Here is a 15,131-nt window from a genome sequence, read left to right as displayed (position 1 = left end):
CACCTACTGCTTGGTCTGACCATAGTAAATTAACTTTTACACTTAATTGGAATGAAGATAAAAATGCCACCATAGTGGGAAATAGTCTCCACCTTTCAAACAAGGGGAAAATTTAATGTTGAGTTTTGGTGTGGAATTACTTCCCCTTTTTTATTCACCAGAATTTATTAAAAAATAGAATGATATATGTAGTGAAATATTAAACGAGAGCTCCTGAAAAAAACAAAATCAAAACCCAACAAAAGTCTATCCCCTTGTTTAATGAGGCAATTTTAGAGTCCCAAAAGGTCATAAAAAGGCATACAATACTTGAAAGCATGAGAATTACCCTCAAAAACCAAGGTATTGACCAAGGTCTGACCAACAAGACCCGTTATCTATATAAGAGTTTGGTGTCCGTGGTCTGATCTCTTTCATTGGGTAAGAAAATTAATCTCACATGCTTACAATCAGAATTTTCTCATAATGCAAACATTTTCACTGAGAATCAAATATTTCCAAAAGCACAGCTATAGCATAAAATAACTTAGCTTTCCTTAGCTGGCTTAATCACCCCTCATTCCAACTGCTTAATTGTGTTCAACGGGGCCCATATCGTTTCACCCGCTTCTGGGCTTCATCAGGAACAACCCAGTTTAAACAAACTTATGCAGGGGCATTCATCTGGAAGGAGATACACAGAAAAACTCAGCAAATTGTTCAAAACCACACAGTACACTAACAAACTACTCCTAGTTATACAAAAATATAAAATTTATAAGTGCAAAGTGATGCATGTGGGGAAGAGGAACCCAAACTATAGCTACGTGATGCAAGGTTCCACATTAGGAGTCACCAACCAGGAAAGGGATCTAGATGTCATCACTGGTGATATGTTGAAACCCTCTGCTCAATGTGCAGCGGTGACTAAGAAAGCAAATAGAATGTTAGGTATTATTAGGAAAGGAATGGAAAACAAAAATGAGGACGTTATAATGCCTTTCTATCGCTCCTTGGTGCGACTGCATGTGCAGTTCTGGTCACTGCATCTCAAAAAAGATATAGTGGAATTAAAAAGGTACAGAGAAGAGTGACGAAATGTTAAAGGGGTTGGGATGATTTCCCTATGAGGAAAGACTAAAGCGGCTAGGGCTTTTCAGCTTGGAGATATGATAGAGGTCTATAAAATAAGGAGTGGAGTGTGAAATAAAGTTTGGGTGAATTGCTGTTATTGACTCCTAGTTGTGGATCTTAAAGTTGAGCCTATCAAAATTAAAAGGGTTGAGGTGAAGAGAGTGGAGGGATAACGTGGGCTGGGGCGGTCTCCTTGTCTCTATTCTACTTGTACGTTGATTTTGCTCTTACAGTTTTTGCCATGGTGAAGGTGGTTACTTGGACTGTTGGGGGTATTTCTTCCCCCATAAAGCGTTCAAAACTCCTACAGCACCTTCAGCAGATCAAGGCAGGTATAGTTTTTTTGCAAGAGACACACTCATCTGAACAAGAACAAGAAAAGCTGGCCCAGTGGTGGGTTGGTGACTGTATAGGATTCCCAGCGGTTGGGAAAAAAGGGGGTGTGGTTACCTCGTTTAGGAAAGAGATAGCTAGTCAAATACAAAAGATTTTAAAAGATCCTGAGGGTCGCTTTATTTCCTGCCAGGTCTTAGTGGCTAGGCAGCAGATGTTTGTGGGCAGTATTTATGCACCTAACCAATGGAATAGCTCTTTTTATAAACGATTATTGCAACAACTTTTGGGTGCACCATCTCTGCCTTTGATATTGGAGGGAGATTTCAATATGGTATGGGACCCAGAGCTTGACAAGTCTTGCCCGTCGCCATGCCCGAAATACTGGCTAACTAGGGGTTTGCCTAACCTTTGTTATCTGCTGGATTTTTGGATGTATGGCGCGTGTTACACCCTCTTGATAGAGATTATACCCATTTGTCTCGGGCGCATGGTACTCAGTCTCGTATAGACTATGTATTGGCCTCTAAGTCTCTTCGATTTATGGATGCCCAGATTGGCCCCTATGCTATCTCAGATCATGCGGCTGTTTGGTTGGATTGGTGCCCACAGGGAGCTGAACGACAGGCTGAACCTTGGGCGTTTCCTGCTTATTTGTATAGTAACACACAATATAAGGAGAAACAGCTGGGTTGTTGTAAAGAGTATAGATGTTTTAATAGGAATAGTGAGCATGATGCTGTAATATACTGGGAAGCGGCTAAGGCTATGCTGCACAGGGAAACTATTAGCTTTGCGAGCTACCTAAAAAAGGCAAAAGATAAAGAAATTCTTCGATTGGAGCGCCGATTGATACTCATGCGATGTCAGTATGGCAAAGGTTCAGCCCCAGAGGTATGGCAAGAACTGCTGTTGCTGCAAATGGCGCTAAATACATTGCTTCATGAGAGGTCAGTGAAATCGCAAGCATATTACAAATATCAATTATATCGACACAGGAACAAATGTGGGAAGCTTTTAGCCAAGCTGATAGCTAAGAAACAACCGTCTAGGTCTATACTTACCATTTAAAATAATTTGTGTCGGTCTGTACACACTAATAAAGAAATTTGTGGAGTATTTAAGACTTTGTACCAGGCCCTGTATACTCAATCATCCACTGATGTTTTGCCAGGACAGCTTTATTTAGAAGGGATTGACTTGCCTCATTTGTCTCTATCTGATGAAGAGTTTCTGAACTCTCCTATCCAGCCAGATGAGGTTCAATGAGTGATTAATGCCATTGTTTAGGGAAAGGCCCTTGGTCCAGACAGCCTTAGGGCCGAATTTTATAAGATATTGAGTGATGCTATAGTAGTTCCCTTGACTGCTCTGTTTAACTCGTGGGTAACAGCAGGCACAGTATCTATTTAAATTTGGCACAAATCATAGTACTGCCTAAACCGGGTCATGATCTTACATTACCAGAATCATACAGACCTATCTCACTCATCAGTCATGAAGTGAAGATGTTTGCAAAGATTTTGGCAAACCATTTAGGCCATGTCTTGCCTTCACTTATACACGAATCACAGGCAGGATTTGTACAGGGCCGCTCAGTGAGTAAAAATATTAGAATTTTGGCATCCCTGGAGGTTGTTTCAGCGAAAGAGCTGCCAGCAATGCTAATTAGTTTTGACGCCGAAAAGGCGTTCGACCGGGTGTCTTGGGATTTTTTTATTTGATACCCTTGCCACCTATGGCTTTGGAGGCTGGTTTGTGGCAGCGATTAGGGCATTATATACCAACCCACAAGCGAGGGTTATGGTCAATGATCATATGTCTGATGATCTTGCGATTAATCGGGGTACTTGTCAGGACTGCTCTCTATCGCCTCTCTTGTTTGTCTTAACCTTGGATCAGCTTATACGAGAAATCTACTCAAATCCGGATATAAAAGGTATAACACTCGGTACAGTGGAATTCAAAGTGGCTGCTTTCGCAGATGATTTTTTGGTAACCTTAACAAAGCCCCAAGCCTCTCTAACTGCCTTATTGGAAAACTTTACAGAACATGGAGACTTTGCAGGCTTGCGTTTAAACCTTGACAAGTCTGAAGCTTTGGCATCTACCATTGAAACTGAGCAGCAAAGGACAGGGACATTTCCGCTGAAATGGGCGCACAACTCCTTTGTATATTTGGGGATTCTTCTTACACCTTGGGTGTCAGCCCTTTATGACCTTAACTTGAATAAGATACTACATAACATGGAACTGCAGTTAGATAAGTGGCAATCTTTATCACTTCCTCTTGTGAGACGAATAAGCCTAATACGCATGGTCATATTGCCTAGATGGCTGTACCTATTACAAACTTTCCAATACGTCTGTTGAAAAAAGATATTTGACATTTTAATCGATTGGTCAGTAGATTCTGCTGGGCTAAGAAGAAGCGCTATCAGTTCTTATTAGGCAATTGGGCACGGGGAGGGGATGGGTTTACCCAATCTACAGTTGTATAATTTGGCCTGCCTGCTACACTTTGTCCGGGACTGGGTATATTCTCAAAGCTGGTTCACTCCCCTGCAGTTTGAGCGTGAGTTCTTTGCACCGTATAATCTGATCTCTCTGTTACACATGGAGCGTTCATTGATACCTGCTGGTTTGCGGTCCTCGGTACTTTTGAAGCCCCTGAGGGAAGCTTGGTGCTTCTTGGTGAAGAGTCTTGGAGGGGATCCGCACGTTACCGAGTTGCTCCCTCTGCGCAGCGACCCTTCCTTCCCACCTGGCACTTGATTTTTTTGATACTATCTCAGAACATGCCACATCCATATCAGGCATACATAGAGCATTGTGTGCTTTGGGGGGGCCTAGAGATTTGGAAGTGATTCGTCATCGCTGGGAACAAGATATGGGATTGACCTTGGACTCTTGGGATGTGCTTTCCTCAATTAAAGGTATACCGAGGCTTACAAGTAACGCAGTTTACAGAGAGTGTTACTTTCGGGTCTTGCATAGAGCCTATTTCACTCAGGTACAGATGGTTTGTGCGGGGGGGGGGGGGAGGGGGGTTGTCCTCTTCACTGTGTCCCAAATGTAAAATATCAGATAATACATATTATCACACCTTTTGGGGTTGCGACAGAATCCAACGTTTTTGGCAACAAATTACTACATACCTCTCGTGGATCATTCGACGCCCGCTGGTGTTTACCCCATTTATATTGTTGTTGGATAGCTCTGGTCCAAGAGTGGGATGTGTAGCGATGAGCACGATGTTGCCTCGGAAGGCCTTTTTATTAGCGTGGAAATGTATCTTGCAATCCTGGATGTCAGAGGGGCCGCCAACATACTGACACTGGCGCAATCAACTTCATCAATTAATGGTTTGGGAGGTGAGGGGCTCATACAAATGAAAGTCACATTTTTTGAATCTCTGGGACCCATATCTGTCATCCTTGTCCTCTAGGGGAAGAAGCTTGGTGCTAAATGAGCTATGATTGGTTGGGCATTGGGGCAACTTACTGAGATGTAAGAGGAATCTACTTATTTTTTATGCTGGGTGGGCAATAGGGAAGGGAGGAAGGGTAGTATTTAATGGTGTTTCATTCGTCTGATGGTCTTGTGGGGTTATAAGAATTCAGACCTCACAAGGATTGATTGAGCGATCGGGAGTGTAGGGATACGACAGGAGTTGGTTGGGGGATGGGGGGAGGGGATTTGTTGCTAGGTTTAATACCTGATTTAAGTTAAATATAGGACTTGGGGGAGCGGATTGAAGTATGTTGTGGTTGGCAGTTTGCTTCCTCTTTAGTAGGGCATGTGTGTCTCTATTTTGTTGATATGCCATACTTGTAAGGTTGTAATACAAGAAGGGGAGAGGATGGGGTGGGGAGGGTGAGACAAGAATTGTTTAGTTATGTGTTGGTAGAACTTGGTTGATGTATAACTCTCACTTCTTCGTATTCTGTTGTTCCATGGAGAGTACAATTGGGGGATGTGGGGGGAGGAGAGTAATTTGACATATGGTTGTCACCTGTTGGGTGTTTTGAGGGATTACCAAATTATTTCAACCAAATAGATATGTGTATAATCTGGGAGGGGGGCTTAATAGCTTAAATTGGGGAGGGTAGAAAATGTTAAAACTTTGATGATGATTATACCACCTTGCCTTTGTGCAATATGTACTTATAACCAGTTTATCGGTGGAATTTGTTGGCAATGATAATATGCTAGATCATCACTAAAAATTTGTCAGGTTCTCAGGTTCAGAGCCCGTGGGGCCGGGCTCTGGAGCAAACGTGAGCCCTTGGGCTGCTGACGAGGAGCGACAGCAGCAGGCAAAACCCACCAACCAACGCTGGGCAAGCACACCGGCACCGGCAGGGACTGCAGGCACCGCCCAGCGAGCCGGAACACATGGACTGGAATCCCCCGGACTGGAGGACACAGGACTGGAACACTGGACTGGAGCACACCGGACTGGTCCACACAGCTTCACCTGCACTTAGCTACTAAGCCCCCCCAGGAGTTGAGCTCCTGGGTTCGAGTAGCCGGCAGGACTTACTGGATACCGGATGACACAGGGACCAGGACTGGAAACAGAAGTACTCCTAAACCTAAACTGATCTACGTGCTCCCAAGCCCTAAACCAGCAGGAGTGTTCCTAACAGTAAACTGACAAAAGGACTTCCTAAGCCCTAAACTAACAGAGCAGGGAACTAAACACAAAGCTAACACAGGTGCTACTAAGCACCAAGCTACAAGCAGAGCTCTACACTAACAAGCTAAACACAAAACTAACAAGCTACCTAAGCACTACTCTAGCAAGCTAGATACAAAACTAACAAGGAGTTTCCTAAGCCCTACCCTAGCAAACGAGACACAAAACTAACAAGGTGCTTCCTAAGCACTAATCTGCCAAGCTAGACACCAAACTAACAAGGTGCTTCCTACAGCACCAAAACCCAAACAGCAAAGACTGCAATGCTCCCAATAGCACAAACACCAGGAGTACTTCTAACAGCAAAATCTGTAGTGTTCCTAACAACACCAAACCCTGAAGTACTTCTAACAGTAACAGAGCTTCCAAAGCCCTACACACAGGAATGCTTCCAAAACCAAGAGGGAAAAGCAGGGGAACCATAAGGGAAAAGCAGGAAAGCTAAACACACAAACACCAGTGCACACTGCACTAACACTAACCTGGACCTTAGCAAAAGCAAGCAGGGAAACTAGACACAAAGTCAGAAGTACACACTGCACCACCCTACCTAAAGCAAACACCACCGTTGCAAAGGCTCTGAAGGAAACAACACCACTTCCTTATCAAGGCCCTCCCTGATGATGTCACACTCCCTAGACCTAGGCAAAAGCACACTGACCCAGAGAGGCCCAACCCACAGCAATGCAACACCGTGAAGCACTTGAAGCCAGTACACCCAAAGAGAGGTAGAGCTAACTCAGTCCACCCACACAGCTGTAAAACAATTAACCCCATGCTGCTGGAAGCTGCCAGCACAGAGAGACAGAACCAGTTCAGAAAGGACAGAGAAAAGAAACAGAAGCCAGCTAAGAAGCTGACCCCCAGGAAAGAGGTAAGTTTGAGAGGGGTTCTGACCCCAATCATAACAAAATTGTTGAAACACAACATACATGCCATACATTTGCCATCATTGATCTATTCTAGGACATTTACAGAGTATGTTCTTCCATTGCAGACTGAAAGAGAATGTTTTGGAGGTCACCAATAAAATATTGTAATAGAAGCAATGGGGGGGGGGGGGATTTGTTTTAGGTCTTCCAAAGTTAAGCGCTCATTTTTGCATGTGGATCAAAGATCCATGTCAAAATCATTGGCTTAATTGGTGATAACGATCAATAATCGGCATTAACAAGCACTTAATTGTAAATCATTGCGCACCTAATTTTCAGAGCGTGCAATCCCAAAGGAGGCATGGCCATGGGAGATGCATGATCAGATCAGGGGAGGTGTTCCCAGAATTTAGGCAAGGTGTTATAGAATACCTGCATATCTGCACCTAACTGCCATTAGGTGGGCACACGCATTTATAGCAACCATTGGCAGGCATTAATGCTGGTACCCAAAGTTAGGCACAAAATACACACTGTGCTAGTATTCTATAAAGGATGTAATGCGTGGAATGACATTTATAGAATACTAGTTTAGCATGGATCATCCCGGCACCTAACTTTGGGTGACCTATACAGAATTCCCCAGAATGTGCCTTGAGCAAAACGTGTTGGGAAATATACAATTTTTTGTTCTTCATTCACAGAATGACAGAAGCAACATTTGATACAGTACGTCTGTGGATTATCATTCTGCTGTGTGTGTTGAGATTAGCTATGATACGTCATCATTTGCAAGCCTATCTAAATCTAGCACAGAAATGTGTCGATCAAATGAAAAAGGAAGCAGGCAGAATAAGTACAGTGGATCTTCAGAAAATGGTGAGTGAATTGGAATAATTAAGAGTTCTCTAACCATGTGTTGTCTATTTAAGCTAAAATGAAAGAATTTATATTCATGTAGAAGGCCTCCGCAAATCAGTATAAATTTCATTCTTGACAAGCAGAAGTTTAATATAGTCAGATGAAGTGAATGGTTAGCAAGTGAATTGTGATAAGACATTACAGCTTTCACATCTCTGGGGTTGTTGATCGGAATCCTTCTGAGGTTAATAGTGACCACAGGTGGGGAGGGGTGAAAAAATGTGTCAAAAGGTTTATGTTTGGGGCGTGAATGAGAAAGGGAGCAGTTTGGTAAGGGGAAGTGGCACTGGGAGTGTGAATGTCTCAAATGTGTAGTATTTCTTTGGTGCTTATAAATGCTAGGGGGCTGAATAGTCCGCGAAAGCGACAGCTCCTGTATCGGGAGCTACTCCGCCTTGGGGCGGATGTGGCCCTAGTACAGTAGACTCACTTAATGCCCATTCATGAGCACCTATGTCACCACCGCAAATACCCTCATTTGTATTTTGCTTCCAGTACTGATAACACTAAGACCCGAGGAGTTATGATGGCATTTAATAACCCAAACCATGGCACATCTTGAGGGTGGTCAAAGATAGGGGGGGCCGATATATACTAGTGGTCTTCAAGTTAGGGGGAACTACATACACCTTGGTGAATGTGTATGGTCCCAGTGCAGATCATGGGGCACACTTTTCCAACTTAGATCAGCTACTGTTGAAGCATGGGGAGGGGTCAGTGTTCGTAGAGGGAGATGTTAATCTTACAGTTCATCCCCAGTTAGATAACTGTGCTCAGGAGGTTCATTATGCACAGCGAGATAGGAAGAGGTTGCATGCATTTCTGACGCGCTGGCAATTAATAGATCTTTGGGGACAGGATAACCCTACTTTACGTGCATACTCCTATTTTTCCTCAGTACATAACTCCTCCTCCCGGATAGATTTTTGGTTGGGGGACCGTTCAATTTTACAACAGGTTAGCAGCCATCAAATAATACCCCACACATGGTCACACCATGCTCCATTTCTATTGAAATTAAGTTTCCCGGGGCTGGTTCACACAACGTGGCAATGGCGGCTAGATGATACATTGCTTGTGGATATGGCACACCTCTCCCAACTAAAGGGGAAATTAAGGAGTATATACAATTCAATGATACGGGGGAATTCTCGCCAGGCATCCTCTTGGATGGCTTTAAGGCAGTTATGAGAGGTCACCTTATTTCTTTGAGAGCTCACGTAAGGAAAACACGCACGTCTGAAGAAGACAATTTAAAAAAGAGATTAGCCCAGACTGAGGAACGACTCCATGATCGGGGGTTGCAGACCAATCCATCTCTCCCTACACAGAATTCGCACAGAACTTTATGATTTGCAATTGGCAGATGTTTCTGTGCAACTACAGAGAGCTTGGCAGTCCCACTTTGAATTTGATAACAAAGCAAGTAGACTTTTGGCCCATAAGCTTAAACAACACAGCACTAGGACACAGGTAGCCATTCTAAGAGATAATGATGGGAAGCTTCACTCAAATTCTGATAACTTGGTATCCCTGTTCCGACAATTCTGTGAAACTCTTTGTGTCAGATGCGAACCCAGGTGATGAGGAAATAGCTGCATACTTAGACAAGGTGGATCTGCCTAAACTGTCGGAGGGAGCCAATCAAGTATTATACCAACCTATATCTTTAGATGAAATACATCAAGGAATCTGAGACTTGGCTCCACACAAGGCCCCGGGACCAGATGGTTTTACTAATAAATTTTTCAAGACATTTGGTAGACTGCTGGCCCCGATGCTTTTGCGGGTGTTTAACTCCTTTGAGGAAGGGCACCCCTTGCCACAGACTTGGAAGCTAGCTACGATAACGGTTATACCCAAACCAGGCAAAGACCCGCAGTTATGTGTGTCCTACAGACCCATTTCGCTTCTAGGAGTGACTATAAGATCTTCAAAAAAATTTTAGCTTCCCGTTTACAGCGTTATCTTCCCTCGCTGGTTCATGAGGACCAAACATGATTCATCCATGGACGGCAAATATTTGATAATATTCACAGAGCCCTCCACCTGATATATGGAGCTCAAGCCAATGCAACACCTTGTGCTTACTAACCCTAGACGCGGAAAAAGCGTTTGATCGGGTGAACTGGCCTTATCTGTTTGCAGTTGTGGAAAAATTTGGGATTGGGGGCCGCTTCCTACAATGGCTTCAGTTGATTTATGCTGCTTCTTGTGCGGCGGTTCAGGTCAATGGCCAGAGTTCGCGCCTATTTTCTCTGTTTAGAGGCATGCGTCAAGGCTGCGCTTTGTCCCCCCCTACTCTTTGCTCTATCAGTAGAACCTCTAGCGGCTAGGATACGGGCACACCCTGATATCAAAGGTCCTTGCTATGGAAATGTGGACCCGAGGATTTTACTCTTTGCAGATGATATCTTGCTTACACTGATATACCCACTGACCTCCTTTCCAGCGATACTAGATCTGCTACAAGAATATGGAAGTCTATCAGGGTTTAAAATTAATCTTGATAAATCTGAGGCTCTCTAGACATCAATCTAACAGACCAGCAGCTGACTGGACTACAATCTGGTTACCCTTTTCGGTGGGCTACGAAATCTATCCGATATCTGGGGGTTTGTCTCCCTCGTGCTCTTGACTTGGTATATGAGACCAATTTTCCAGCCAAGGTGTGAGAACTATTTTTGGAATTGGATAGATGGGAAGGGCTGATGGTATCATGGATTGGGCGGATTAATGCGATAAAAATGATCATACTCCCAATGTTATTTATTTATGGCATTGCCCATTTCTATGCCAGATAGCTTCTTTCGGGGCTTGCAGCATAGGGTCTTCTCTTTTATTTGGAAGAGGAGGCCTCCACGGGTGCGACGGGCAGTAATGTATCAAACATGTGGGTTCCATCTTTTCTCCTTTACTACCAAGCGGCCCATCTTAGAATATTTGCAGACTGGCTACAGGGAACAGGGAAAGTGTGGAAACAATTGGAGCAGAGTTGGGTTGGCCAATATCCACTAAAAGCAATACCGTGGCTGCCATCTAGGCAGCTCAAAGAGCTCACTCGAGGGCTTGCCCCCTCTGCTTCGATGGCCCCTGACTATTTGGAGTGCGATAACAGACAAGTTCTTTCCTGGCAGACTGTACTTTCTAAACATGTATATTCGCTTTGCGCCCCACTTTGGTCCAGGAATGTTAGGTACTAATTATCAATTTCGGGAGACCCAAGGCCTCTGTACACTGGGCCAGATGTGGGAGGAGGGGGAAATTATATCATTCCCTGAATTGTGTGAGGATTACAGCATCAATCCTATACATGCCTTTAATTATCACCAACTTCGACATTTTATAGTGCGCAGAGCAAAAGGGGATTTGTTTGGTGGAGACATGCCTTGAGGGGGCGCTGGCTGGGTGAGGAGGGAAAGGTGGGGTTTCTAGGATATACAAGGCTCTCCTCTCCTTTGCCAAACCTATTTTGTATTATTTGGCGAAGTGGGAGAAGGCATTGGGCCCTTCATATGAATATCTGCAGTGGGTAAAGGTGTTAAAGGTCCCTCCTTAAGGTCTCTCTCTCTAGTGCCATGGTTGAAAATGGACATAAGATACTTTACTGTTGGTATTATACACCCCAGCGTCTAGTTAAAATGTTCCATTCAGGGTCAGCACTGTGCTGGCGCCAATGTGGGCTGGAGAGGGATATGTTCCACATTTGGTGGTCTTGCCCCCATGCACAAACATTCTGGTCTATGATAATACAGTTTATCTTTCAGGTAACTGCGGTCCAATACCCTATGAAGATGGAACACTATCTTTTACACTTTAAACCGTTGGGAATAAAAAAAACAATTCTCAGTTTTGCCACAGAAGTATTTGTGGCGGGCAAGCTGGTCCTTGCAGCAGCGTGGAAGAGCCCTATACTCCCGGGTTTGCAAGCTACTTTGCATAAGTTGGACTATATTCATCTGATGTCGAAATTAGTGGCTATGCGCAAAGGCCATTTGTGGACTTACCATAAGATTTGGGACTTATATGTTCAGTGGACTTCACGCCAGACTGCTTCCTAAATGATAGATCCTGCAGGGGAAGTTTTTCTTCTGAGGGTGGGGAGAGGGGGTATATTGGGATTTGAGTTATTGTATTAGGGAGAGAGGTTTTGACTGCACAAAATTTTTCTTATTATTTGAATGTTGGTTGTATTATTGTATGATTACTCTTTTCCCTTCAATAAAGATAAATACAATGAAAAAAAGCAACGGTCCCAGGACAGACCCTGAAGAACCCCACTATCTACCCTTCTCCATTGAGAATGCTGACCATTTAACCCTACTCTCTGTTTTCTATCCTTTAACTAGTTTTTAATCCAGAATAGGACCCTACCTCCTATCCCATGACTCTCCAATTTCTTCTGGAGTCTTTCATGATGTACTTTGTCAAACGCCTTTTCAAAATACAGATACACAATATCAACCAGCTCGTCTTTATCCATATGTTTGTTCACCCCTTCAAAGAAATGTAATAGATTGGTGTGGCAAGATTTCCCTTCACTGTATCCATGTTGGCTTAGTCTCATTAATCCATGCTTTTGAATATTCTCTGTAATTTTGTTCTTTATAATAGTCTCTACCATTTTTTCCTGCACCGACGTCAGGCTCACCGGTCTATAATTTCTTTCATCCCCTCTGGAACCTTTTTAAAATATTGACGTTACATGGGCTACCCTCCAATCTTCTGGTACCATGCTCTATTTTAAAGATAATTTACATATTATTAACAATAGTTCCGCCAGTTCATTTTTCAATTCTCTCAGTACTCTGGGATGAATACCGTCTGGTCCAGAAGATTTGCTACTCTTCAATTTGTCAAATTTCCCCATTACATCCTGTTTGCTTTTTTTGTCCACCACCACACATTGAGCATAAGATTTCAGCATATTATCTATGACACCTAGATCTTTTTCTTGACTGCTGACCACTAACCCCCAAGGTGGACTCTAGCATTAAACCATGTTTGTCTATGTGTTCTGTAATGTTATTCTTTATAATAATTTTCACAATTTTGCCCAGCACCGACATCAGGCTTACCAGTCTGTAATTTCCTTGATCACCCCCTAGAATCCTTTTTAAAAATCGGCGTCACATTGGCCACCCTCCAATCTTCAGGTACTACATACGATTTTAATGATGGGTTACAAATTACTAACAGCAGATAAGCAGTTTCATTTTTGACCTGGCATTAGGGTTTGCAGATCATTGGGAAGGAATGGTGAGCCCTGTCCAGCATGCATTTGCTTGCTGGCAGGCCCCAATTCCCTCCTACAGCAAACCTGCCAGCGAGGGCAATTGAGGATGTCCAAATTTTGGACATTTCTGCAATGGGCAGTTAAGGACGTCTTTCTCATAGAAACATCCAATTTTGGATGTCCTTAACTGCCCATTGCAGAAACGTCCAAAATTTGGACATCCTCAACTGCCCTGTCACAGAAACGTCCAAATTTTGGACGTCCTCAACTGCCCCGTCGCTATACCTCCGACACCCCCTTGAAATTTGGCCGTTCCTGCAACAGGGCAGTTGAAGACGTCCATCTTCCGATTTAAAGATGGGCGTCCTTCTCTTTTCATTGGTCTCCAGACCTGTCAAACAAGTGCGGGATGATTGTGCTGAGCGCATGCTCAGGCACAATTCTCCCGCACTTCTACCCCATAATCAGAGATAATTGTGCTGCTTAAATTTGCATGCATTATGTCTGATCATAGGTCTAATAGCGCCCCGCGCTGTTCCAGCGCTGTTTGGAACAGCGTGGGGCTTTTGATCATCTGCCTGTCAGTCTTCATTGCAGTGATTAAGCCCTTTTATATTAAAACTTAGTGTAACTCCATAGTGTAAAATTTTATCCAGGTGTGCATGTTCTACAATGCCATTCAGAAGTCTTCACATCTTTGTGCATAACTTACTCTACAATTTTCAGTGTGAAAGAACAATAATAGAAATATTCAAAAAGTAATTAGAAATAAGAATAAAAAAAAATATCTTCATTGCATACATTTTTTCACGCTCTTTGTCATAGCAAACCTAAATGAACTGCACTGCCAAAAATTGCTTTAGCAAGGTCTACCTGTGTCGTAGCAGAATGGTTGAGCTGATTTTCAATACTCCTGGATGAAGACTCAAGCAGTGTCTGTTATGTGAAAAAGTCTGAAGCAAAGATCTAAACATTCCAAACACAGAACTTCCAGGTTAATGTTATTCACTAGTACAAATTGGAATTTACGTAGGTATTTGTATGGTCACGGTCCAGTCTATCACCTGACAGTGGAAAAGAAACAGTATATTATAAAGTGGCAGAAAGACACTGCCCCAATCCAGCCATTCCACGAAAGTCCAATGGCCATTGGTTAAGGATACAGCACCGTGCTAAAACCATCCCTATGCAAAGGCATGTTGGTAACAATATTACACTGGGGGGTTGTTTTGCACAGCAGGTTCAGGGAGGCTTGAAAAGACTGTGAGAAGGATGGGAGGATGCTCAGTACAGATAGATCCTGGAGGAAAACTTTCTCTAGTCTACTGTAACCCTGGCTCTGGGGGAAGAATTATTTTTCAGCAGGACAGTTGATTCTAAACACAAAGCAAATTTCAATTACCCGCATATAGACTGGGTTAATGTAACATCTGTACACGCAAGGGACATAAGATTTCTTGATGAAATCAAGGACAGCTTCATGGAACAGCTAGTTCAGGAGCCGACAAGAGAAGGAAAAATACTAGACTTAGTCCTTAGTGGTGCTCATGATCTAGTGCAGGGGGTAACGATACGAGGGCCGCTTGATAACAGTGATCATAATATGATCGGTTTTGATATTGGCATTGAAGGAAGTGAAACTAGGAAATCAAGTACGCTAGCGTTTAACTATAGAAAAGGTGATTACGACAAAATGAGAAAAATGGTAAAAAAAAGACTGAAAGGAGCAGCTCGCAGAGTAAAAAACTTGCATCAGGCGTGGATGCTGTTTAAAAACACCATCCTGGAGGTTCAGGACAAATATATTCCACGTATTAGAAAAAAGGGAAAAAAGACTAAACGTCAGCCGGCGTGGCTAAACAGTAAGATAAAGGAAATCATTAGAGCCAAAAAACAATCCTTCAGAAAGTGGAGAAGAGAACCAACTGAAAGTAACAGGATAGATCATAAGGAA

General features: G+C 43.2%; 1 protein-coding gene across 1 annotated transcript in view; it reads left to right on the top strand.

The window, feature by feature from the left end:
- The window catches only part of TMEM161B (transmembrane protein 161B), a 187,246-nt gene that overhangs the window by 150,889 nt on the left and 21,226 nt on the right, over positions 1 to 15,131 (top strand). Inside the window, exon 10 of the mRNA XM_030193365.1 lies at positions 7,725 to 7,899. Coding sequence (XP_030049225.1) covers positions 7,725 to 7,899 — 175 coding nt within the window. The remainder of the gene's footprint in view (positions 1 to 7,724; positions 7,900 to 15,131) is intronic.

The sequence above is a fragment of the Microcaecilia unicolor genome, chromosome 2, assembly GCF_901765095.1.
Source record: "Microcaecilia unicolor chromosome 2, aMicUni1.1, whole genome shotgun sequence".
Classification (NCBI taxonomy): domain Eukaryota; kingdom Metazoa; phylum Chordata; class Amphibia; order Gymnophiona; family Siphonopidae; genus Microcaecilia; species Microcaecilia unicolor.
This window is presented reverse-complemented; position numbering and strand designations above follow the sequence as displayed.